The following is a 24,522-nucleotide window of genomic DNA, read 5'->3' as shown; positions in this document are numbered from 1 at the left end:
GGATGAAATAAATAATCTGTGAATGAGCAGCAGTGCTTCCGGCCGTGTAGTGTTGCAGCAGTCAGAACGTGACCTTGCTCAAGTTCAGTGAGATCTGTATCTAAAAAGGCGCCGAGGAGGTGAATTTATGACGTTCAAGTGAGGGAGAGTGATGTCCATCTGCAGAAACCTTCACTGATGCAAAATGCTGCATTTCTGTAGTGGGAGAGAGCATGCCCCAGGAGTTTGTTGATCTATATGCTATCAAGAGCATTGTGACATTGCCATGAAAATAGAACATTACCTATAGCTACAAGTTTCCTGATGGAAATACACCAACCTTTTAATGTGCTGCTTGCTTGCTTGCTGTTGAATTTACTATCTTACTCCTCCATTTTCTTTGGTTTGTTTGTTTTTTTTTTCTCTACCTTTTGTTCTTGGCAGCTTGTTTCTGTCGTTTGTCTTTCTTCCCCTTTAGGCTTGCAGAGTAAGGGAGCAGAGAGGAGTTAGGAGTAGAGTGACTGAAAGCAAAGGTCAAGAAGTATTTTTCTTGTTTATTCTTTGCTTGTCACTTTCTGTGCTTTTTCCTTCTAGATCTAAGATCCAAATAAGAACTAACAGTAGAAACATCTTACCAGTTTTCATTTGTTTTGCTCTCTTGTAAAATGTAAGACCTCAGATATATGTTTAAAGCTTATCCTCACAGTAACCCAGGGTTTTCTAAACCTCTTAGGACTCTTGCCCTACGTAGGTGTTTATCAAATTTGTTTGTGTGTTTTGTACATACAGTTTGAAAGCAGTTTATGCATGCAAAGCTTTCTGAAGAGGTCTGCGCCTCTCACGGAGAAGCTTGCAGAGCGCAGTGTGACATGCCTTCTGCTTTCCCACACAATGCACTCCTCTTGTATTCTCTGCTGTATTTACAGAACAAACATTCTAAGGACACACATTTTTCTGAATGAAGAGTAAATGTGGCAGCACTTGGATGTGTTGCCTTATTTTTGACAGACAGCTTTGTTTCTTTAGATAGCCAGAGGTGTTACAACAGCACGGGTGATGATGTAGACCTGCTGCTTGTATTCCAAACGGCTTATCATCTGGAATAGAAAGTGCTGGCCTAGGCAGCCCGATTTCACAAGTAGCCAAGCTGGTCTAACACCTTACTGCTGCTGCTGGAGGAGTTCTTCCTGCTTTGCACCTTCCGGGTGCAGTTTCTCCTCTTACGTGTTTGTGTCTCTCCCTTGTGTTGGAGAACAGCAGAGGTGGCACTTACTGTGCTGGGCCAGCAGAAAGCCATCTGCCCTGGTCTGGTTTAGCTCCTGGCTGCTTGAGCTGAGCCACCTCTGGGGGCCTGCCGAGGGTAGCAGCAGGTGGAAAAGGACGGCAGCCGCAGCCAGCAACGGGCTGAGCAGAGGGAGAGGTTTTCCTCTTGACCACTGCACTGCCAGTGGTCTTTCCATTGTGTGGAAGTGCAAAATTGGTCTGAACGGAGTCAACTTGACGCTGCTGGGTATTCAGAGCTAGTTGCCATTTGTGTTGATCTGTAAGAAATTACGTGTATTACACATGTAACTGTTTGAGAAACATCCTTTATCACTACTAGCCTTGGGTTAGGTACGCTGTTTCTTTAAAAGTTATAAGAAAGCTTGACTCTGTGTGTTAAAGCTGCCACAGATGCCTTTCAGTTAACCTCAAGGGTTAAAGTTTAGCTTAACTTTTCAATAGAAAAATAAGTATATTAGCAGAAACTCTTGGTCGTCAACACCACTTCTATTTGAAATTTATGTGTGTGGTGGTAGAAAGTGGGTCAGAAGATCCTTAACCGTGCCAAATCTGGGCTGTTCCTCCATCCCCCATATCTGTCTTGTATGTAAGCAGATTTAAAAATTCAATGGTAACATTCTCTGCAGTTTTGTCTGCATTGAACACTATTTAATTGGTGATTTAATCAGGAGCGATTGGATACAACAACCAGATAAAAAGCAGTGTGGCAGGATGTCTGTGAATTGGAGGATGTCTGTCTGGTGGCGCAACATCTGTTGGTGGCAAAACCTTTAATCATTAGTTTTTGCTGTTGACTTTTTGTCTTTTTTTTCTGTCAGCACACCTGTGACAGTAAGCTACTCTGATTAGAGATGTTATCAGTTACTCTCTTGCTTCAGGACATGCTGCAAGAGTTTCTGCAGGTTCCCAGCCTGCTAATGATATTTGAATTACAAAATCCATAAAATCTGTGATACTGTAGCAGGAAGAAAGCTTTTACGTTAAGCACTCAGTTGTTACTAAGTTTGTCACCCACTGTAGTATTCTGAAGATATGGCATGTTAACAGAGATTAAACAAAAATTCTAGTTTTGAGGCAGCTGCTCTTCCACAGCTGATGTTTCTGCTACGTAACATGTAAAAGGTGATGAAGGAAAGGAAGAGTTTTGAGCAGTGTGCTTGTATGTCCGCAAAAGAGAGGATCAGGACTTGATTATAGCATATATTTGGGGGTTGTTTTTCATAATGAAGGTAGGTCTTCATCTGCACTGAAAGAAAAGAGGAAATAAGAGAGGACTTTCATGGGACAGTATTTGCAAGATTGTTTAAGTAACTAAAGAGTTGTCTTTTTACCTATAATCTGAAATTGCACTTAGTTCTGTTTGTCTAGCTGCCTCAGCTATCTGGGTTAGAGCTTCCACTTGATCAGAGGGAAGTCTCTTTACCAGAATGGGGAGAAATATTTTGCATTAATCAAGGCTTTAAGGGGTTTGTTTTAGAGCCAGATTGAGGGAGAAGTAAAAAGAGACAAAAAACTTTAAAACAGTGGACAGAATTTTAAAAAGTTGCTAAAAGATGCTTTTTGTCTTAAAAGTTGTAATTATTTATCTGAGACAAGCATCTCTGATAGTGACAAGCACAGGTTATAAACTTCCAAATATTGAAGCTTCCCTGATGGGCCATGTGGGGTGGAAAGAGGACAAGATGAGGCTGCTTTCTGTGGCTGTCTGGCACTGGTAGGTGGTGAAGAACTGTCTCATCTCCTGTAGTGGGTAGCAGAGGCTCATCTTTGTGCTTTTGACTGAGCTTTGGGCATTGGATCAACCTCTGGAAGAAAAGCACCCCACTTCTGGCCTGGCAACTAACATGACTAACATGGAGAGATGGCCAGGCACTGAAGAAGCAAGATCCCTAACTGATGAGGTTTAGGAGTAAGGAAATGGGCTTGATGGATGCAAAGCTGGGTAGAGTCAGGATCTCCTCTATCTTTTCATTCTTCTTTTTTGTCAGCTACTTTTTTTCCTTGACTTGAGAGAACAGAAGCTGAATTATGTTGTTGTCATCTCAGATTTGCTGCCATGTAGCTGTTTTGTAGAGCATGGATGAAGGGACTCTGCCACTGTGACGTGGTCTGGTTTTGCTGTCCATTTAAGTATTCCCAAGGGTCTTCTCCTGCTTAGGAGCAACAGGAAAAGTGGCTTCTCCTTTAAGACAAAATATGACAAGAAGCAAGATGAAAAAGAATTTCTATCTGCCACGATATATGCTTTTCCTGTTTTCCAAGTCCTTCTTTGATTGCCTTTGTAAGCTAAACTAAATATAAGTAGGAAAAAGCTATTTTTTAAATCATTTTCCCTTGGTATGATTCCTAGAAGAAAATCTGCAATCAAATACAGACACATACTTTCTTTTCTCAGTTAAACACACAAAGATCATAATCATGATGGTGAAAGTCCTGCTTGCCATACTTCTTGCTCCCACATCTTGGATACAACCTATGTTATCTTTTCTTCTTCTCTGGAGTGTGTTTACAGAAGGGCAGTGAAGCTGTGCTGGGTCTGGAGCCTTAGGGAACGGCTGAGGGAACTGGAATTGTTCAATCTGCAGAAGATGAGGCTTGGGGGAGGCCTTATCACTCTACAACTCCCTGAAAGGAGGTTGTGGCGAGGTGGGGGTTGGCCTCATCCTCCAGGTAACAGCAATAGGAGCAGCAATAGCTGCGCAGAGAGGTGGTGGAGTCATTGAACCTAGGGGTGTTTAAGGAAAGAGTATCTGTTGTACTGAGGAACGTGTTTTAGTTGGGAAATATTGGTGGTAGCTGGACAGTTGGACTAGATGATCTTAGAGGTCTTTTCCAAACTTTGTGATTCCTGATTCTATGAGTCTTAGCTTTGTGTTGCACTTGATTGAATGGGCCAAGTTTAATTTAAGTATTCCACACGTATCAATAATCTAGATGATGAATTGTGGTTGTCCTGGTTTGATATTTACTATTCTGATAATCTTAATACTTCACAAAACCTGAGACCCAGAATTCTTTTTTAAATGGCAGAAAAATAACGTAGTTTGAAATTGTTGAAGTTTTTCTAATGTATGCCCTCGTGTTTGTGGTAGTGTTGCTATAGGAGAAAACTTGCTTAATTTGTAAGTGTATGTACAAATACTCTAGGATTCTGTGATATTTTTCTTCAAGTTTGGGATGTCAAAGAGGATAATTGCATAGATGCTACAGAACAGCACAGTAGAAGGGTTCCATTCTCCCTGTGCTTTAGAGTCAGAGGAATGAGTTACCGTGTATAATGAAAGGTGCTAATGCATAGAATTAAATGTCTTTGAACAGCTGACAGTGTATATTGTGCTTCTGGTTTCCATGTGTGTAAGGCTGACCAGATGAGATCCCACTGGATTCTGCTTTGGATCAGCTGCAGTTAGCCAGTATAACCTCCAGAGGCCCCTTCCCTCCTCAGTCATCTGATGGTTCTGTGAATCCTTACTACCTAAGATTCAGTGATGAAGTAGCACATTTGTGTCTACATGTTATTTTACATACATTTTCTTTAATGTAAACCTTCATATAAATGCAACATTTAGCATTCAGTTTAATGTATGTAACTGCTGGTTAGAGTTACCTGTATGGGTACGTGAGACTTGCTAACATTCCTTGTCAGGTACGGCCATTGCTCTTTATGGGCTACATAGGTCACAAACAAAACAAATGTCTTTAAGTGTATGGTCAATTGTATTCAGAAACATGAGTTTTATGCCACTTCTGCTAGGTGAACATGAAATCAGCTCTGGATCCAACATTTCCAGATCCTCCTCTTTGGAAGAAAGCTCCATTTCAGAGTGATCTACTTAATAAACATACTCTGAGATGTCATGAGATTTTTCTTCAGCTGTTCTTACAGAAACTTTGCTCAGAGAAAGCTGGAAATCTCGCACATGTTCTCATTACCCCTTTGGTGCCTTATTCACCTACTTTTTTTTTTTTCTTTTTCTTTTTTCCCATTTTTGGCATTCTGGAGTGAAGAGTTGAGGTGGTGTTCTCCCCCTCTTCTTTCTTGCTCTGTTTCGACAACTCTCCACTTCATCTAGTTATCTCCCCTATTTCGGTGTTTTCAACTAATGATAATGGTGATCTTTCAATTTCAACACATTCAGATAATTAATTATTCTGTTTAAGAGTCTGAAATATGTCACCTGAGACATTGGAGATTTTGTTGGGAAGAAGGTGAAATGATGCAATATGCTTTAGATTTGTTATCTGCTTACTTACAAGGAAAGATTAATTCCTGCTTGGCTGGTCACCTCAGATTCTGTAGCTAGTTTGCTCTGTTTTCTATTCCTAAATACCTTCTATTCAAATTCATATCCTCAGGGTTTGAGTTTGAGCCTCTTTGCTTAAATCTTTGTAGTAAGAGATTTTATCTTAATTCTGCGCATTTTTCTTGCAGCTGCATAGTTTAGAAGAGGGTGAAACGATACTAAAAATACTTCTTTTAAACTGTGATCATTTGGCATCTAAAAAAGAAAACACTCATTCTTGGTTGTTTCCTGCCCCATGCTCTATCTGGCTTTAGATGTTGAGCTCTGTAAGGTGTAACTATTTTTGTTAGCACAGGATTGTGGATCTTGCTGGTGTTCCACAGCAGTTCACTGCAGATGTTGAGGTGTGGAGGAAGGTTGTGTGCAAAGAGCCTTGATACCAGGAGCTGGGCTACTGATGACCTCTGCCAGAGGGGGTTGGCAATTGCAAGGGGCACTTCCTTGTCCTATTGAAAATACAACTGAAGTAAAATAATTATTGTGTCCTTCTAAATTTTATGTTTTCTGCATGAATATTAAGAACAGTTTAGAAGACACAAAAATAGTAGTTGTGTGGCCTAGATAACGTTGTTTGTTTTTTTTTAATCTAAGACTAGTGAACTACCACAGGAGAAGCAATAGTTTAACAAAGCAGTTACTTACTACCCAGTAAAACAACAGGTAGCAGATTGATTCATTATATTGGAAGCACTTAATCATTCACTATTTTTATCTTGGCATGCTGAGGAATTAAGAACAATGTCTAAGTCACCTGTTGGAAAAGGATTCTGCAGGCAAGAGAAACAGCTCCTGTTCTGTATTCAGTTCTTGTTCCAACTGTTACTGTTTGAGCTGTGTTCAGTGCAGCCATTCTTTACCTTTTCTCCTAAATGTACTCGTAGAAAGGAATTTAGCAAGAGGAGTTCCTGCCACATAGCCTGCTAACAGCCCCTCTGTTCTTTAGCAAACACCTTGAGGTTATGGTAGCATTCTTCAGAAGACTGATTGTGTTTTATATTTTATCATGTAATTCAGTGGAATGCTGAAGATAGACATAGCAAGTTTTAAACTAACAGCAGTAAGTATTCTTCATCGTCCATGATCCAGGATAAATGAAGAATACCCCTTATAATTCTGTTTTCTTTTCTGTAAATGCTTTGGATCTTGTTATAAGAACAAGAATTATGTTATGATAAGAATTCTCCTTCAAAAAGTAAATGGTAAAGCTCAAATTACAGAGCAGCTGCCATGATATTTTTAGCTACTGCCTTACAAAGATATGTTAGTGTTGTTTTGTTCTCCTGTCTTTATGCCAGCCTTTATTCTTGTTTTTGAGGTGGTCAAGGTTAATATGTATTACAGAAAGGGATAACTGTGCTCACGCAAGGTTCTTCTCAAGATGCTTTGTATGAGCATATCTGAGCTGAAAGAAAACAGTTGGCTTGTCTAGAAGCATTCAGATTTTTTGCTTTTCCTTTCTGTGTTAACAAGCATGGATTATTTTACCTAAAGCATCCTTCGGTTTGACTTGGATTTCTGAGGTGTTCAGACTTGTCTCTCATTATAATAGACTTGTTTTTGGACAGGTTCCCTAGGGCAGCAGGCACAGCCCCAAGCTGCCAGAGTTCAAGCAGAGTCTCAACAATGCTCTCAGACGTAGAGTTTGAATTTTGGGTGATGCTGTATGGAGCCAAGCTTGGACTTGGTGATCCTCGTTGGTCCCATCCCTTCCAACTCAGGACATTCTATATTCTGTAGTTATAGCAGAGGATTTCATATTAGAAAAGTGGGTAGTATCAGTAATTCTGTGGGGGGCAATCTGGGCCATCCTTCCTCACTGAGGAAATGTTCTGCTTTCAACTGTGATGTATAGTGTGATTATTATTGATGGACTCTTTATCAGAAAAATGTATGAATATCCTCCTTTGATTTTATATTGATCTATAAGTATCTCAGTTTTCTGAAAGTGACAAACCAGTTTCAGTATATGAAAACCCTTTACAAACAGGTTTTCCTTCTGAGACAAACTTACTTAGATGAAACAAAGCTACTCTTCAAGGTCTGTAGTATCTTTTTGCCGTTTAATTGTTAATGATGTGTTTCATAGAAGAATGTAATCTAGATAACTCATTGTGCTGAAAGGTAAACCAAGCTTTTCCTCAAACTTTACTTACGTTATTTCAGGATTACTTAAGGATTATTCAAAACTGATTGAAATCACCCTGCTAGAGCTATGGTATAACAGTAAATGGTTTGTTTTAGAAATGTCCATCTAATTGGAACTTGGAACCTTCATGGCGCTTTTAATAATCTTTCTTACTTGCACGGAACAGTTGACAGGTCTCAAGCTAATGCTTTGTCAATAGAGCCTTCCTTCAGACCTGCTTTAGTTTAAAAATTTACTGCCAGTTTCTCGCCCTGAGTCACTGACTTAACAAATGAGTGTCTCAATTAAAACGAAGTCCTGCTTTGCAGTGTTTTTTATGATTTGCATTCTGTGATGAGTGGTCTTCTCATGTTAGTCATCAGCAACTGTGCACGTGGAACAGTTCTGTGATGAAAGCCAGTCTGACAGTCACTGCTCCTCTCATGTTCGATAGCAGTGGTACAGGGAAAGGGGGGTGTTGTGCCATATGTGGATGACCTGGAATAACAGTTTCTGTTTTGATGCTTAATCAGATCTATGTATAAGTTGCAGCTGTTGTTTTCTCCTCTCCCATCTTTCCTCTGAAAGAAAGCATGTGTAATTTGTGTTGCTGCAGTGTGACTATCTCTAGCTAGCATATGGGTTGTTAGCTTCCTTAACTTGCACCAGTGATGGGAACAAAATATCTGGGTATTGTAGACTACTTTGATTCCCATGTTCAGGTGTCGGGATGGTTTCTGAGTATACACCAGCGTGAAGGCTTAAGGCTTTAAGGCTTTGGTCTTGCTTGTCTCTTGTTAGAGATGGCACTTTTTGAAAAGACATTTTCAGAGAGAAGAAACTGAGGGTAGAGGGGCTAGCGTGGGAAAAGGAGAAAGGATAGAAAGAGGGGTGCTAAATTAAATTTTCCAGAGGCAACACAGAATCACAGAATGACCTGGGTTGGAAGGCACTTTCAAGATCATCTAGTTCCAACCTGCCTGTCACAGTCAGAGATTAGACCAGATTGCCCAGGGCCTCATCCAGCCAGGCTTTGAACACCTCCAGGAGTGGGGCATCCACAGCTACTCTGGGCAGCCTATGTCAGCACCTCACCACCCTCTGAGTAAAGAATTTTTTTTCTTCAGGTTCTGGAAGGCTGCTATGCGGTCTCTCTGGAGCCTTTTCTTCACCAGACTCAACACCCCCATCTTCCTCAGCTCATATTTGAAGTGAAGGTGTTTCAGGCCTCTGATTATCTTTGTGGCCTTCTCTGAACCCCAACGGGTCCACGTCCTTTGTGTGCTGGTGGCCCCACAGCTGCATGCAGTACTGCAGGTGGGATCTCACAAAGGTGGAGCGGAGCGGTACAATCTCCTGCCTTCCCCTGCTGATCACACTGCCTTTGTTGCTGCCCAGGATACATGTGGCTTTCTGGTCTGCAAGTACACATTGCCAGCTAATGTTGAGCCTCTCATCAACCAACACTTCCACGTCCTTTAGTAACAGGGATGGCTTCAGTGCTATATAGGAATCCTCATGCCTCAGGGAATGCATTTTTCTCATGTAGCAGGAAAAGGGTTTTTTTTTCTTTCTTTAATGTCTAACTCTTCTTCAAGTTGTCTAATAATCAATCTAATGTAACCTTTCAAAACTAGTTGTTTCACGTGCTTCAGTGACAATTTCGCAATTTGTATGAACAAAATATCTCGTCCAGCTCTTGTATGGTTTTCCCTTGTGGGGTTATCTTATTTTTTTTTATTTTATTTTTTATTTTTAATAGCCTGTCCTTCCACGACAAAACTGTTGTATTTGACCTAAAGAAATGCATGTGATGGGAGGGTAGGCCAGGACTATTGAGACGTGCTAAAAAGGAATGCATACAGGAGGGAAGTCCAAGTTTCTTCTTTGGCATTTTACATTATACAAGTAATTCTCGTACTTGAAGTGTTGAAGAATGTCAATGGTTGACCTTACTGTTTTGATAGATATGAATCAGGGAGAAATTATCTACTTAAGTATCAACCTTTTAAAGCTTAAACATTTTGACATGTTTGTATCCACTTTTTAGCCACTACTTTGCTTTAAAAATACAATTAAGCAGAATTCATCCCAGTTGTTCCTCTTCAAAGTAGGATGTTATTGTGCTGACATCAAGTATTATTTTCAAGTCCCACTCTTACTTTTTCTTCCTCTTTTAAAGCGTCAAGAGGCTCATAAACAGAAATTGTGTACTGAGTGAGAGCACTCGGGAGTATTCCAAATATTATTAGTAAAATGCCTTTGCTGAAAGGACTTTTCAGTGCCTATTCTTTGCGAGGCAAATAGTTGCATCCTGCTCTGAGGAATGGTTCTGTGGGTTTGGAGTGATCTCTGTGTCCCTTTCACACAGCTGATTAGGTTCTTTACACCAAATTCTAACCTGAACTGAAGCATTGCTACGTAAAAGCAGTTAACTTTTCTGTGCAAGCAGTTTACATGCTTTGATTTCCAGAGAGGTGGAGCAGGTAGAGAAGGTTCAGTCTTCCAGAATGGGATGTGAAATCTATCTGAGCAGGGTAATAATAGGCATAATACCTGATTTATTTTTAATTTGTTTATAGTAATGCAGTGGGCAATGCTAATGAAATGTGGAATTTGGTATGAGACTGTAACAAAGGGGATTTGATATGAGATGTCAGATCTAGATTGGGTGCATTTCATATCTTGCGACTTGAAAGTGAAGCTATGCAACCCAAGCTATTGATATTTATCAGCTGCACTAAGATTCATGTCTGAAGGAAAAGCAAGAACATGCAGAAAACAAATCAAACTATAACAAAGTAGTGGCTGAGTGTCTTTAAAGAAAGTAAAACAATCTTATTTAGGTGTTAGTCAGTATTTCTGTATAGATAATGAAGGAATTAGAAACGTGTGCAGTTGCGAAGCAACGTTCTTACTGGGATTAGAGATGTGATGGGTTAGCACATGTGATTTCCTGGACTGGGAGAAGCTCAGAGACATTGCCAGCGTATTAATGAGTTTGAAAGGGAAATGCAATGCTTAGCTGAGGATGAAACTGGTAAGACATATAATGAGCAACAAGGAGGTCTTAATTTGAGTATGGTAGCGGTAAAAGGAAGATCAGTGTTTTGGTGTTCTGTGGGGTTTGGAAACCAAATGACAAAATGGATGCCCATGGTACCCTTGTGCTGCTATCTGTACTGATGAGGCTGGTTCCTCAAGCAGTGGTAGAGGCTCAGATGCAGCTTGGGGAAATTTAGTGTTTCCCTGTTAGTCACTTGTGACACCATGTCTGGAATTCTGCATCTAGCTTTGGGCTTCCCAGAATGAAAAGAATGTTGGTATAGTGGAGTGAGTACACCAGTATGACAGGATGGAGTGCGTTGGCCTTTGAGAACAGCTGACAGCCAATTTTACTAAATCTTAGAAAGCTAAAAGGGGACCCTTCTGCTGTCATCTCTCCTTCACCCCTTGACTACGAGGTGTAGCCTATTCTCAGAATTGCACAGCGAAATGTAAATTGCTTCAAAAATTCCTGGACATGCACTGGTAACACTGAATTTATGGGAACAACCTGTGTCCTTCTCTACTTTTATTTCTTCATGGGATTTCAAACTTAAGGTATAGTTTATCAGAAGAAACTTCAAATCATAGGAGCTTTGATTGCTTGTCATATTAAAAATAGCAACTCTGGAAAATGCAGATAGGAGTAGTGTAGTGCAGAACTATGATCTGAATAAGGTAAAGTTTGCCTTCAGTGTTGTGTGCTCTAGGCTGTATGTAAAATACTGTAGTGTACAAATAGTCTTCACATTTCTCAGAACTTACATTTGACAAATTGACATTTTTTGTTTTGCTTTCTTAAACTGTCCTTAAGTATCAGATGTTTTAAATGAAAACCTTTTCAGTCAGGATTTGTGAAGTGGTGAACTTTGTCATGTCACAGAAATTGTATGCTGGACTTTCAGATGCATGTCAAACTGTCAGTTGCTTGTTAGTACAGCTGAACAGCTATAAATTTTGCCATATGAGCATTGAATAGGCACATAAAAGCTTTCTTTTAGTTGGCCATTTGTAGCTAATGCAGTTTTATTATTATCTTGTAGGTATATTGTTGAATAACACTGTTTGCTTTGGGCTGGGAATCGGGTGCCTTTAATACTTATTTGAAAGATACTGAGTGCCACTGCTTTGTCGAGTGTTTCCATAGTAATGATGCTCCAGGGAAATATTTCACTTTTTCATTCTTTATCTTCTAAGAGACCAACATTTTCGATATGGTAAGTCAAAGCTGTGTGCAGAGGGCCTCATCATTGTGAGGGCAAATTGAAGGGGGAGGAGCACAGTTTAGGCAAAACAGAACACTTGAGAAGGTATAAAGGTGTTCTTAAAAGAAATATAGATTAAAGCATGACACTTTAAATTACTTGATGCAGTCTGGTCTAAAGATGAGATGTCCACCAAAATTATCAGGAGAAACTCTCTGTGGTGGGCAGAGGAAGGGAATTGTTAATTACTGCAAACCTGAGTCATGAGTCTGGCAACTGTTCTGAAAACCTGAAAACTAAGCAGGCTGATAACCAGACTGCATACATGGCTTGTCTCATCTTCATCTGGAAGCTGAGATCTTTCTGTTCTGCAGTACTGTTTGAACAATTAAACATGAGTGGGTACAGTTTAGAACACATAAATGTCCAGATCACCATGGATATAATTACCAGAACATCAGATTGAAATTGTAAATGGAAAAATAACAAATCCCTTGATACCTCTGCTATTTGGTTGGTCTCTTAAGCTCTCTTGGTGAAATTTAGAAATTTTAGATTTAAAAATCAGCAGCAAGCTCAAGTTTTCATGGAAATTTTTTTCTAGACTTTTGTCTTTTCAGTTGATAAGCCATTACAGGACAGAACTGATCTTTGTAGCTTACTGTATAATGGCACTGTACATAGGGCACATATAGTAGTCCAACAGGCACAGTACTGAGACTTGCTGTACTTAAATACAAGCTAATGTTGATGCATTTATACTTGCTGAAGGAAGGTTTTTCTCTGGTATATTAACACCAAGTTGTGCTTATCTCGGCCTTTCCATGCCTTCCTATAGCCTCTAAGGATAGTGCTAAAGGGCATGGGCTGTCAGCAGTTTCCTGATTGTCAGCATTTTGCCTTCTCCCTTTTTAAAAATCTGTTTTACTTATTTATTTTCAGTTCATATTTCAGTATGCAAACATTGTTTGCAAGACATGATGTGATATTTTCAAGTCCCGAATAGTAAGGTGATGATGCTTCTAGCTCTCTTTTCACTAAAAGAACTATTGAATGTGTTTCAGTAAAATAAGTTTAATCATCCTGGATAGGCATGAGGTAGAGGATGACAATTTTCTTGAATTTCAGTATTACAAACTGTCTCCAGAAGTGGTGGTATGCCTCTTAAGAAACTGAGAAAGATGAGAAATAGAAAGGTGTGAGATGGCTGGAGCCTTAACAAGATCTGGTTGACAGCCATATTCTTACAGCCCAGATGTGAAATAATGATCAGAGACATCCTGGGTGACATTCCTTTAAGGTGGTGAGACCTCACCTGGAGTCCTGCATCCGGTTGTGGAGTCCTCAGTACAGGAGAGAAATGGACCTGTTGGAGTGCGTCCAGAGGAGGGCGACAGAAATGATCCAAGTGATGGGACACCTCTCCTATAAAGACAGGCTGAAAGACCTGGGGCCGTTCAGCCTGGAGAAGGATTTGAGGTGACCTGATATTGGCCTATCAATATCTAAAAGAGAGCTGTAAAAAGGAAGGAGACAGACTTCTCAGCTGGGTCTGTTGTGACAGGACAAGGAGAAATGGTTTCAAACTAAAAGAATTTGATTTTAAGAGATTTGGATTAGATTGGAGATTAGACTGTGTATAAGAAAAATGTTTTTTACAATAAGGGTAATGAAGAACTGGCACAGATTGCACAGAGAGGTAGTGGATGCCCTGTCCCTCGAGACATTCAAGGTCAGGCTGGATTGGGCTCTGAGCAACTTGATCTAGATGTAGGTGTTCCTGTTCGTTGCAGGGGAGTTGGACTAGATGACCTGTAAGGGTTCATTCCAAATCAGATGATCATTGGATTCTATGACATGCAATATGCAACTTGTGTCAAAAAATAATCCTTTATCTTTGTGTTCATACTTGTGAAACCACAACAGGCATTTTATGAAACAGGATTTTTCATTAAAATGAGTATTAGAAATGAATTTTTACAAATTCAGAATGCTACAGTATCCACAAGGCTTTTGAAATACATGTTGTTTTTAAAATAAGAAGAGTACTGGCTTCAGATTAATGCTCTAGTTCATTATACCTTAGAACATAAGAGACTTAAATCTACAATAGCAGGCATGTAACAGATAAACTGAAAAGTAAAATGATGTACCCACTTGATATGTTAAATCTAAGTAGTTGACTCTATGCCTGTTTTAGTTTGTATTTAAAATTCAGGTCTGGAAATTTTCAGTGGAGGCAATGGTAACTACACAGAAATATTGGTGAAATAAAATGATTTCTAAAATTTCATGTTGTTATTTTTTAAAATTTATTTCAGATGACATGGCAGAACTTCTTCTTGGAGAGTCCAAACTGGAACAGTTTTTGAAGGAAAATGCTCTTAAGCAGAGCAGTAGTCCGCGGGGCCCCCGGCCAAAGCTAACTGAGGTCAGGAAGCATCTAACAGCAGCACTTGATAGAGGAAACCTAAAGGTAAGTTGGTCAGAACTTGAAATTGACTGGGTTATGTTGCTGAGTATAGAGAAAAACATAGAAAATTCTAGTTTCTTGTTTTATTGTTACTCCCATCATTGGTGCTGTGCTATTTTGTGCCTCTTTCTTTCTTCATGGATCTTTGTTCACATAAGTTCTTTGCCTTCTTTCATTAGAAGAACAGGAAAATTCTCATTGACTTCTTGAAGGCTTACATGAAGAGCTTGCAGATTGTTTTGTGGAAGTTTTACCTGGAGTGCATAACTAAATCATTCTTTGCAGTAATTTAAATGTTATAAATATGAAATATTTCACTAATTTCTTTAATAGTCTCATAAGTACTCAGGAAAGATTTCTTAAGTTATGTTTGTGGAGAAAAGTAAAGTTAATACTTGAGAGGAATAATTATGCCACTTTTTAAAAAATATTCTTAACAAGTCAATTATTGCTGTAACTACTCTATCGCTTGGCATTTCTATGTTCATGGCTATCTCTTGAGAGATGAGAACCTTGCTTTACAGTCATCTCTAACTTCCTATTTTGTGTTTTCTGTGATGCCTGGGAGAGTTATTTTCTTTTCCTTTTTTCTTCCATTCTTCCCTGAATCCTTTTCTGAATACCTTCCTTCTACCTTGGCACTCTGGGACTGTGCAAATTATGTTAATATGTAGGCTGTAGAGCACACTTTAAGTTTTGACACTGTGTTGTGCTCATGGTGTTGAAATCATTGGAGAGGTTGTAATGATAAACTGCCTTTAAATAGTTTTGTTACCTGGCAAAGCTGGAACTTACCAGAGAGGTATTTCTCTTGCACATGTGAGTAAGTATATGACTATGTAAAATGTCTGATAATGCTTTTCAGTAGCTTGATGGAGTATTACTAAATGACTTCAACCTCTGCTTCAAGATTCCCTAATATTACATGGAGTTAGAATTCTGGTGGGATTTTGCTCTCTTGAGGAAAAATCTACTTGAGGTTTTCACGGTGAATATATGCTGAAAACAGGCCAAATAACTGTCAGAAATAATTTGATGTGTTTGGATCGGGAATAAAAACTTTCTTATTCGTATTGCTTCTAGCCAGAATTCTTACAAGAGGCTAACCTACTTATGGCCAAATTGAACTATGTGGAAGGTGACTACAAGGAAGCTCTGAACACATATGCCAGAGTTGGAGTTGATGATTTGCAGCTAGCTGCTGTGCCACCATATAGGTTACGGATGATTGCTGAAGCATACTCTACTAAAGGTAAGATTACTCTTTCCGATACAATAAAGTGGAACAAGTATTTAAGAAGTTAATCTGTATCTTGTCCAAAGTTAAAGAAATTACTAGCGTATGTATCATTAACACAGTGGTTGAGTGCTGTATTTGCAGATGAGTAAGAGAATAGTTTAGCTCCTTTAATCTGATCAGAGTTTGTCTAGGTTGACAAGACTCTCACCTCTATGAAGATTTCCATTTTAACTCTGCTGTCACCCCATCAATTTTTTAGATGTGCATTTCAAAGTCCTTGAATATCTGAATGCCAAAATAACTGTAACAATAAACTAGAATTATTATCACTGTTCCTGAAAATTAAGGGTTAAAAAAGTGATGCAGTTTTGCAATTGTTATGGTCAGAATTGAAGAACCTTGATTCACAATGCTTTTTAGGTGAATGTTGGAATTTTTAGGTTACAGTAAGCTAATTCATAAAATTAGTCATAACATGATAAAAGGACTTAAAACAATTTTTGTTCTGCAGTTTAACTTCTAGAAACTTTGAGGATTGAATATATTTAAAAATAATTCAAAAAGTGAAGTTTATTTTTTTCTTTTTGAAGAATCCAGGATAATGAAAATTGTAATGCTGCTCTGATGTCTGAAGGTGGCAGTACCTCTTCAGTTTAGAAAACTCATTGGAGGGCTGTGAGTTCAGTGCTTAGAGGAAAGTGGCAGTTTGTGCGCCGTGGGTTTATGAGAATTTTCTGTGTCTAAATGTTTGCCTTGGTCTGCCATGTTTAATTGGGTTTGATAAGTGCATATACTTTTTGTTACGGTGGATGGAGTGTCGGAGTCAACAAATAAATTAGGAGAGGCTTCAGTAGCCTTCATTGTTAAATGGTTAAGTTTTGATTCTAACACCCTTGGAAGGCATTGACTGTTTTCACTGAGAGTGGAAAGGAAAGAGTATGGGGATTTTTTACATGTGTTGTAAGCCTGCCCATCTGCAAGGATTTGTGTTGGATCTGTCACATTTTTCTTATGAAAATTTCTTTCATTTGATTAACTTCATGCGCATAAATTTGCTTATATTTCCAAAGAATTCAATGCCAATAATTTAACAAAGTTTTTTTTTCCCAGGGTTCAACTCTTTTGGCTCTGTTTTATTTAACTTCATGAAAATACAGAACGATTGAGGCAATTTTGCTGAAAGGAAGGGTATTATACAATTTATTTGATGAAAAATTAATTTATTAGAAAATAGTAAGAGTGGTTTATTGCCTTAATTTCTTCTCTACACTGGAATGTTTTTCTTGGTTCATCTTTTAAGGAAAGAAAAGGAGGAAGAAAAGCATGTCCGCTGCCTAGATATGCTTTTTATTTTACTGCTTCTGATTTCAAGTTTTCTACTTAAACACTGCAGTCTGTGATATCAAGCATGATCTAATCTTGATCAGACTTCATTAGTTTGGTCCTTTATACTAGGTGCCTGGTTACCAGCTTACCTGGGCAAACCTGGTGACTATTGCTTTTCTGTTGTTCTGTTCATGTCTAGAAGTGCTGCTTTTTTTTTTCTTTTCTGTTTCCAGTTTGAATGGATGATTAATGAAACATAATATCCCTCCAAACAAGTTGTAAGTCATTTCCTGTGTGTTCTAGAATAAGATTGAAGTCGCAGAGCAGTCTTAAATTCCGTATTCAATATCTAGAAATACTTAGAGTAATTAACAGCTAAATAGTGTACATAATTAGCAGTAGTATGGTTAATTTTCCTCTTCTTTTCTTCCTCCCCTGAAATTTCATTTTTCTCCTTGTAAGACTGGACTATAAAAAATTTCAGTCTGAAGAACCTCTTCAGAGGTTACTGGAGGTTTGTAGTTACTTCACAATTAAATACAAATTATTCTTGTGGGGACTTTGTGCTTCACTGCAATTTGTATTTGTGTTTGCAGGTTTAAGGATAACCTGAATATGCAAAGAGAAAAAGTTCTCTAAGCTTTCAGTTTTTATTTCTGTGGCAGTCATGGACCGATTCTTGTTATTTCCAAGAAGTAGGGAACTGCTCATGTGCACACATCAGCCTGACTGCACAGCTCAGTGCAGCGGCCTGCAGACTGGCAGTACCAAAGCCTGCTTCAGTTGCCTCATGTCAATCCACCTGTGGGCAAACCCAGCACATCTGGATGTGCGGCCAACAGGAGATATGTATCCTATTTTATACTGGTCTGCGTATGACTGAAAACTGACAGCCGTTTTTAATTGCCCTATTAACAATTTTTTTCTTACTTTTAGATAGGACCACCACAAATGCTTGTCGTCTTGCTCTGATCTTTCCTCTCTGTAACAGAGGTGACGGGTTGAGTGAGGTGCCTGAGCAGAAATGTTGTTTATTCTTCTGCAACTTTGACAAGGTGCTTGAATGAGAATGTAACTCTGTAACCCTAAACAGTTTAGTCTCCTGACTTGCTTTGCACCTGTGCAATCTTAACCCTTGCTCTGTACATATGAAGTATGTTTTTTAATTCTTCACAGCAAAGGATGATTCAGTGTATGTGTATGAATGAAATGAAGTGCAAAAACAAGCCCGAGGTCAAATTTGAGATGAGTTTTGTTGGAGCTTTATCTACAGGTTGCTGGAAAGAAGGGGAAGAGGAAGAACTGTAGTGCTGTTTGTGGGGAGAGGAACAGAATTGGAACATGGCAGGAGAAGTGAGGTCTCTAAGAGCTTGCTGAACTGTGGAGTGTATGTATTCGTGCGTGTTTGTATACACAGATATTTGAGGGGTTACACGTGCATAAATGTGCATATATTTGTTTCTTCTGTCAGAAAGTAAGATATGGGGAAAAAATATTGGAAGAGTTCTTACTGCCATTTCAGTCTCTCCAAAGTAAGTGTGTCTGAATGTATTATCCGTAAAAGTTGTTTGATTGTTTCCTTGTTTGTTTTGCAAACCTCATGGAAAAATGTTCATTAAATTACAGTATTTTTCATTGGGAAATTTTGGATCTTTGTCCAGAATATGAAATTTATTGTCTCTGCATGCCTGCAGTCTTCAACTTGAATTAATTCTGTTGTTAAGCACAATTTAGTTCTTCAGAAGCAGTCTGCTGGCTGTGATGCATTCACAAAGGTTTCCTCAAAACCTTTATTACACAAATGAATTACATATGCATAAATATTCGTTAAAGAATGCCTTTAAGTCTCAGTGCTATATTTAGCTTTAGCAGAAGACGGATTTAGTAGGAATATAAGAAAGAGGCGTAATACTGAGAAAGCCAGAAAAGGCGTTCAAATCCAGCAAGGAAGATTAAAATATTGTTATTCTTTTCTTGACAATGTCTAAGTAGTGATATACTGTTTCACAGCTTCCAGAGAATCCATCTCATTAGATTTCTCAAAATCAGTGTAAGATTTCAACAAAATTATGAGAAAAATCCTATTGAATGACCTTTGAAATCTTTTCTGTTTTCCATAGTGTTGGGTTCTTTCCAACCCTGCACCATGCAGTTTCATGAACTTGTGAACGAGAGGCCTCAGTGCACAAGTGATGTTGCAAAGTGCCTGGCTTTCACTTCTACAAGGGAAAATGCTCAGAATTGCTAGTGTGGTGATGAAGTAAATCTTGACTAGAGGAAAGATGGAAGAGGGATCTGACGAGAAGTTATGTGTTTTTGTGTCTGTTAAAACAGCACTGAGTGTACTAGCCAAGTGAGTATAGCAAAGCTTCAGAAACCTGATTAATATAGGTCAGGATTCAGGTCTGCGCTCTGTATGTATGTGTATCAGGTGCTGTATTGGAATAGCTGCAGTATCAAAACTATGACTTTATTAAGACATGATTTGCTTAGATTCAGTGACTGACTTAAAGTCACCAGGGGGGCCATTTTTGAGTGTTGTATAAAAGATAGGAATGAAAAGATGGAGCTTTCCAAACCTCTGTTACAGGAGTTTAATTTTGTCTCTTCATTATCATTTGTTTACTTTCTTCACTAGATCAATTTAATTGGCAGTAGTACATTTTGAGACAGAGGAAAATCTTAACATATAAAGAATTAAAATAAGAGAAACTTTGAATCCATAAAGAAGAAACTGAAGATTGTATAGGTGTGTCCTTTTTCATCTTGCTTTTTTAGGTTAGGTTGTGTATCTAACTCCAGCTTTCCCTACCATGCTTTCCTTAAAAGATGAACCAGAAGAAAATTGGTGTAACTCTATTATCACACGGAAGCACATATTTTTAGAATCCATTTCATTAATGACTGAAGCTAATATTCTCCTAGGGATCTCCTATGTTCTCTGGGATCAGGACAGTTAAGTTTCTGCAAGTTTTCAGCAGTGTATGAATGAGCTAACATACTGGAAAGAGCACATAGGCTTTATTCAAATACTGTGTGTGGCAATTTCTTCTGTGTTTCTAAGCAATTTTTGTTTGCTTATGGAAGCAGGGATGAGATGCTTGCATAGTGGGATATTGTGCTACTTTGGGGAGGTGCAGCTTGTCAGTGGCGCTCAAATAAAAAGTATGTATTTAACTGGGAAATCAGCTTATTGAAGTCTTAGGTAACATGATTCTTCTGCTGCTGAGTAAGTAAAGATGGCTGAAAAATGAATTTACAGTACTTGGTTTTGCATGTCAGTGAATCTTTCTACAGATGCTCAAAGACAAACATAGCAATTTATGAGTCTGATGCTTCTTCCAGTTTTCAACTCTGCAAACTTTTGATTTTAGTTAAGAAATGGTGTTCATATTTACTATATTGTCATAGAATAGTAGGGTACTACAGGTATTCTACAGTACACTACAGGTCAATACTACAGTACTGACAAGAGAGTTGTGTTACATTACAGCTACGTTCTTGTTAAGTATGTGAGAGATGTTATACAAGTTAGAATGTGACATTATAGGATTGTAGCCCTATTGCTGCTTATATTTATATATATGTGTTTATATTTAGATGATGTGTGTTGAGTAAGGTGAGGCTGTCTTTACTGCTGCTGACCCATATTCAAATTTAATGTTGCATTTACCAAGTTAAGTGACTGGCTATTAATTAGTTCTACTTACAGAAACATGGCGTTACTCATTAGGTTCATCAGAAGTGTCAGGTGCCTGTGAATTGCTACTTTGCAGTTAGCAAAAGATGCTGCGCTGATCTTTAATTGTATACGATTGTAATGAGATCATGTACGTTGCTAGCCTATTTCAGCAGACACTGAGAAGCTCTTTGTGGAAGAATGCTAAATGAAAATTTTAGTTATTATGCCAGAGATCCCTAGCCTCATTAGGCAATGTGTCAGGAACTCAGCTTCTTTAAAGAGCTGCAGTCCATCAGCAGGCTGTTTGCAGATCATGGCTGCTTCAAACTTTTCCAGATAAACCTTTTCTTTTCCCAGCTTGAACAGAGATTGAAGAGGGAAAACCAAAAGTTTGCCTCATTTTCCTCAGCCTGAGGGAAAAGAAGACTGAGGAGGGAACTGATTAATATTTGTCTAATGGGAGGTGGGAGGAAAGTGGGTGAGGTCTGACTCTTCTCAGTGGTATGTAGTGATAGGACAAGGAACACTGGCCTAAAAATTGAGCATAGGAAGTTCCATCCAAACATGTGGAAGAACTTCTTTATGGCAAGGGTGACCAAGCTCTGGAACAGGTTACCCAGAGAGATTGTAGAGTCTCTTACTATTTAAGACCCATCCAGACACTCACCTGTGTGGCCTACTGTTCCTATGTTCCACTAAAGGAACATGCTTTAATAGGAGAGTTGGACTTGATAATCTCTTGAGGTCCTTTCCAACCCATACAATTCTGTGATTCCGTGCTTTTAGAGCCAGTCTTTGAAACCCAAACACTGAATGTATTAAAACAAATTTAAGAACTCAGTTTCAGTGTGTTGGCTTTTTGTTTGTTTGTTTGTATAGAAAATCATAGAATCACCAGGTTGGAAAAGACCCCCAAGATCATCCAGTCCAACCATCCACCTATCACTAATATTTTCTGCTACACCGTGTTGCTCAATACAACATCTAAATTTTTCTTGAATACCTCCAAGGACTCCACTTCCTCCCTGGGCAGCCCATTCCATTCCTCCTCTATTCTTAGTCTTTCTCCTTTCAATAATACTTAACAAATAGCGGTTGTAAATTGGAAAGGAAAAAAAGTTCATACTTTGCTTTTTAAAAAAACATTTTCTATAAATAAGTCACAATCTTTTACTGAAGACTTGTAAAAATAAGTCCTTAAGTGAAATTAGCAGTGTTCATTCTAAGTTTAGAAACGAACTGTGGGAGTTCCTTGATGGCACTAACTAGAGTTTCGATTTTTTGTCAAAAACTACAAATAAGCGCATGCTGTAATCCATATACTTGATTGTTCTAAAAATATAAGCTAAATACAGAACTCATTAAAAGGACTGATGAAAGGCTGGTGGGTGTTTTTTATTGTTGTTGTTTTACAGTTACTTAATAGTACTGCCTTGCTTATCATAGGGAAGAGTAAATTCTGTATACTCAGGCTTGTGTTTTACGTGTATAAGGAAAACAGCAAACCCAGGAGCACCATTCTATTGTTGCAACTCTTTGTCACTTGCGAAAATATTACTGAAGTATAAAATAGTCTTCCAGCTTTTTTTTGTCTGCCCTTTGACTTGTATACTGAAGACAGTAGGTAAACCAGAGGATTATTATTTCAGTACTAGCGTTTATACAGGCAAAGCATTAGTTGGCATCATGGAAAATCATCGGTCAAACAACACTATAAATATGATAGACTTCCCTCAGGCTTTTTTTCTTTTTCCCCCTTTTGTTTTCTGTGGATTCCTTTTTACATTTGAGAAATTTATTTGTTGTTCTTATTATTGTTTTACTCTGGGAAATGAAATGGGGGTGTTGAGTGGTTTTCCTACAGTGGTTTGCTTTGAATTTATTTTTTTTCTTAATTTTTAGAGGTGATTTGTAATTGAATAAATAAAACATGGTTACTGTTATTGTTCTCAAAATAAAAACTGTTAGCTATACAAATCTATTCCATGGGGACTTCTTAAAAATTGTTAGTTCATTGCTCATTCTTATCAGGGAACCATCGTTTGTAGGTAGTGGCTAGTGTATGTGTGTGTGTATTTTGGTTAGCTCTTGTTTTATATTTATTTATCTAAAAAAAAAAAAAAAAGTTGAGATGGTTAATCTGGTACCATAGAGACATGAATGTCACTTGGGATAAGTGATTAGGCAATGCACTGTTTGCTTTCTGAACCTTACACACACAGAAAAAATTATGAATTATTCAGGATTTAAATATTTAAAGAAAACCTTTGCTAGTTAGCATGTAATTGAAATACCAGACATACCCTTTTCTTGTTCAAATAGTGTTTGTTGCTGTTTTGCTGTTTTGACAATCGATTTTAGAGTTACTTTGCAAAACATGTAAGCTTCACTAGTGTGGACTTGTATTCATTTCACTGCTTCTCACTTTCTTTTCCCTCAGAAGTCATCTTGCTTGATATCAGGATTAGATACGTATGAGATAAATGTCTTCCCAAAATAAAACTGACCCAGTTTGTTGAAAGCTTTTACTTGCAGGTGGTTTTGGTTGGAGGGACTTAAACTTAAAAGCCACGAGTATCAAAATCAATTTGTGTGATACCAACTGGCACAATATTCTTGCCGAATAAAACAAAGTAAAGGCTAAATAAAGAAATAGCCATGACCTATACAATAAATACAGTAATATTTCATAGAAGTGGCACACAGCTCTTTACTGAATATCTCAAAAAAGTTTATAAATAGTAGAGAAATTCCTGCCCTTTTGCGGGAGAGAAGCAGAGATGATTGCCTGGCAGATGGAAACAAGCACAAAGGGGAGAACTGACTTGTCCAAATATATATAAACACTTCAGCAGATGATTTAAGGTGATAGTGTGTCTTCACGTGGTTTTGGATACTGTATGTTGTCACTTGCTTGTTTATTTCCCAGGAGGCTAATATAATAATCCCTTATTTTTCTTTCACTGTTTATCTTCTCCCAGTACTCTTATGAAAAATGGGCAGTATATTATATGGTTGTTATTGCTATATTACTATTTATATCTATTTCTAATTAAAAATATGTTCCTGTATTTTAATGCATTAGCTTTTGCACTTCATTAGCTGTGCTTAAGAAAATATAAATGATTGGAGTGTGAAGGAACTATTTTAACTTGATAAAGAAATTGTAATTTATTAAAGGTTTTTCTTCTAGTCTGTGTGTTTTTGTTTTTGATACAGTACTGAATTGTGTTGACAAACCAAATAAATCAATCCTAGTAAGTCGTCATTTCATGGAAGTTCTCCCAATTTACTTCCTGCTCCAAAGCACTTTGTGCTTAAAATACATATTTTTGCAGGTTGCAAGAAACATCCTAGGAAAAATACAGTGAATGCACTTGTATAATAAGGTTACTATAAGAAATATAATTATGTGCTTCATCAAAAGGTCGCTAGAATGTTGTGCTCCTACTGTACTCTGTACTGGTTTCTGGCAGTGATTATTTCTGAGATTCTATCACATCTTAAAAAAAAAAATCTTGTGTAAAATGAGAAAATGTCTGTATACTGAGTTTTTCAGATTGAAAAGACTATAATTGTGGTCGTAACTTATAAAAATAGTAATAATAAATCCATGTCAATTCTATGAAGAGCTGTTTGAGTAATATTTTTCATGTAGTGGAGAATTACTGTAGGGCTCTTGTTTGTCACGGGAGAGGAGTAGGGAGGAATGAATCTTACTAATTAGCTGATGCTTTCAGTCTCTTGGTGTTTTTATTAGCAAAGGTTGGTATAAAAGTTGCTAAAATTAATTTTTAGAGATATGTGAGATGAGAACCACAGCATGTCAGAAAAGTCCAGTGTCTGTTGTATTCAGATT

At 38.0% G+C, this 24,522-nt stretch overlaps 1 protein-coding gene across 3 annotated transcripts in view; it reads left to right on the top strand.

The window, feature by feature from the left end:
* TTC7B (tetratricopeptide repeat domain 7B) overlaps positions 1-24,522 on the top strand; it is a gene marked incomplete at both ends in the record, with an annotated part of 122,961 nt that overhangs the window by 4,659 nt on the left and 93,780 nt on the right. For 2 of the 3 annotated variants that reach the window (XM_079536814.1, XM_079536813.1), the window contains 2 exons: positions 14,264-14,418; positions 15,499-15,667. In XM_079536814.1, the coding sequence (XP_079392940.1) occupies positions 14,264-14,418; positions 15,499-15,667 (324 nt within the window). Of the gene's footprint in view, positions 1-14,263; positions 14,419-15,498; positions 15,668-24,522 lie in introns of those variants that run through there. The other variant, XM_079536815.1, reaches the window with a different exon arrangement.

Source organism: Tetrao urogallus (assembly GCF_951394365.1).
Source record: "Tetrao urogallus genome assembly, chromosome: 6".
Classification (NCBI taxonomy): domain Eukaryota; kingdom Metazoa; phylum Chordata; class Aves; order Galliformes; family Phasianidae; genus Tetrao; species Tetrao urogallus.
This window is presented reverse-complemented; position numbering and strand designations above follow the sequence as displayed.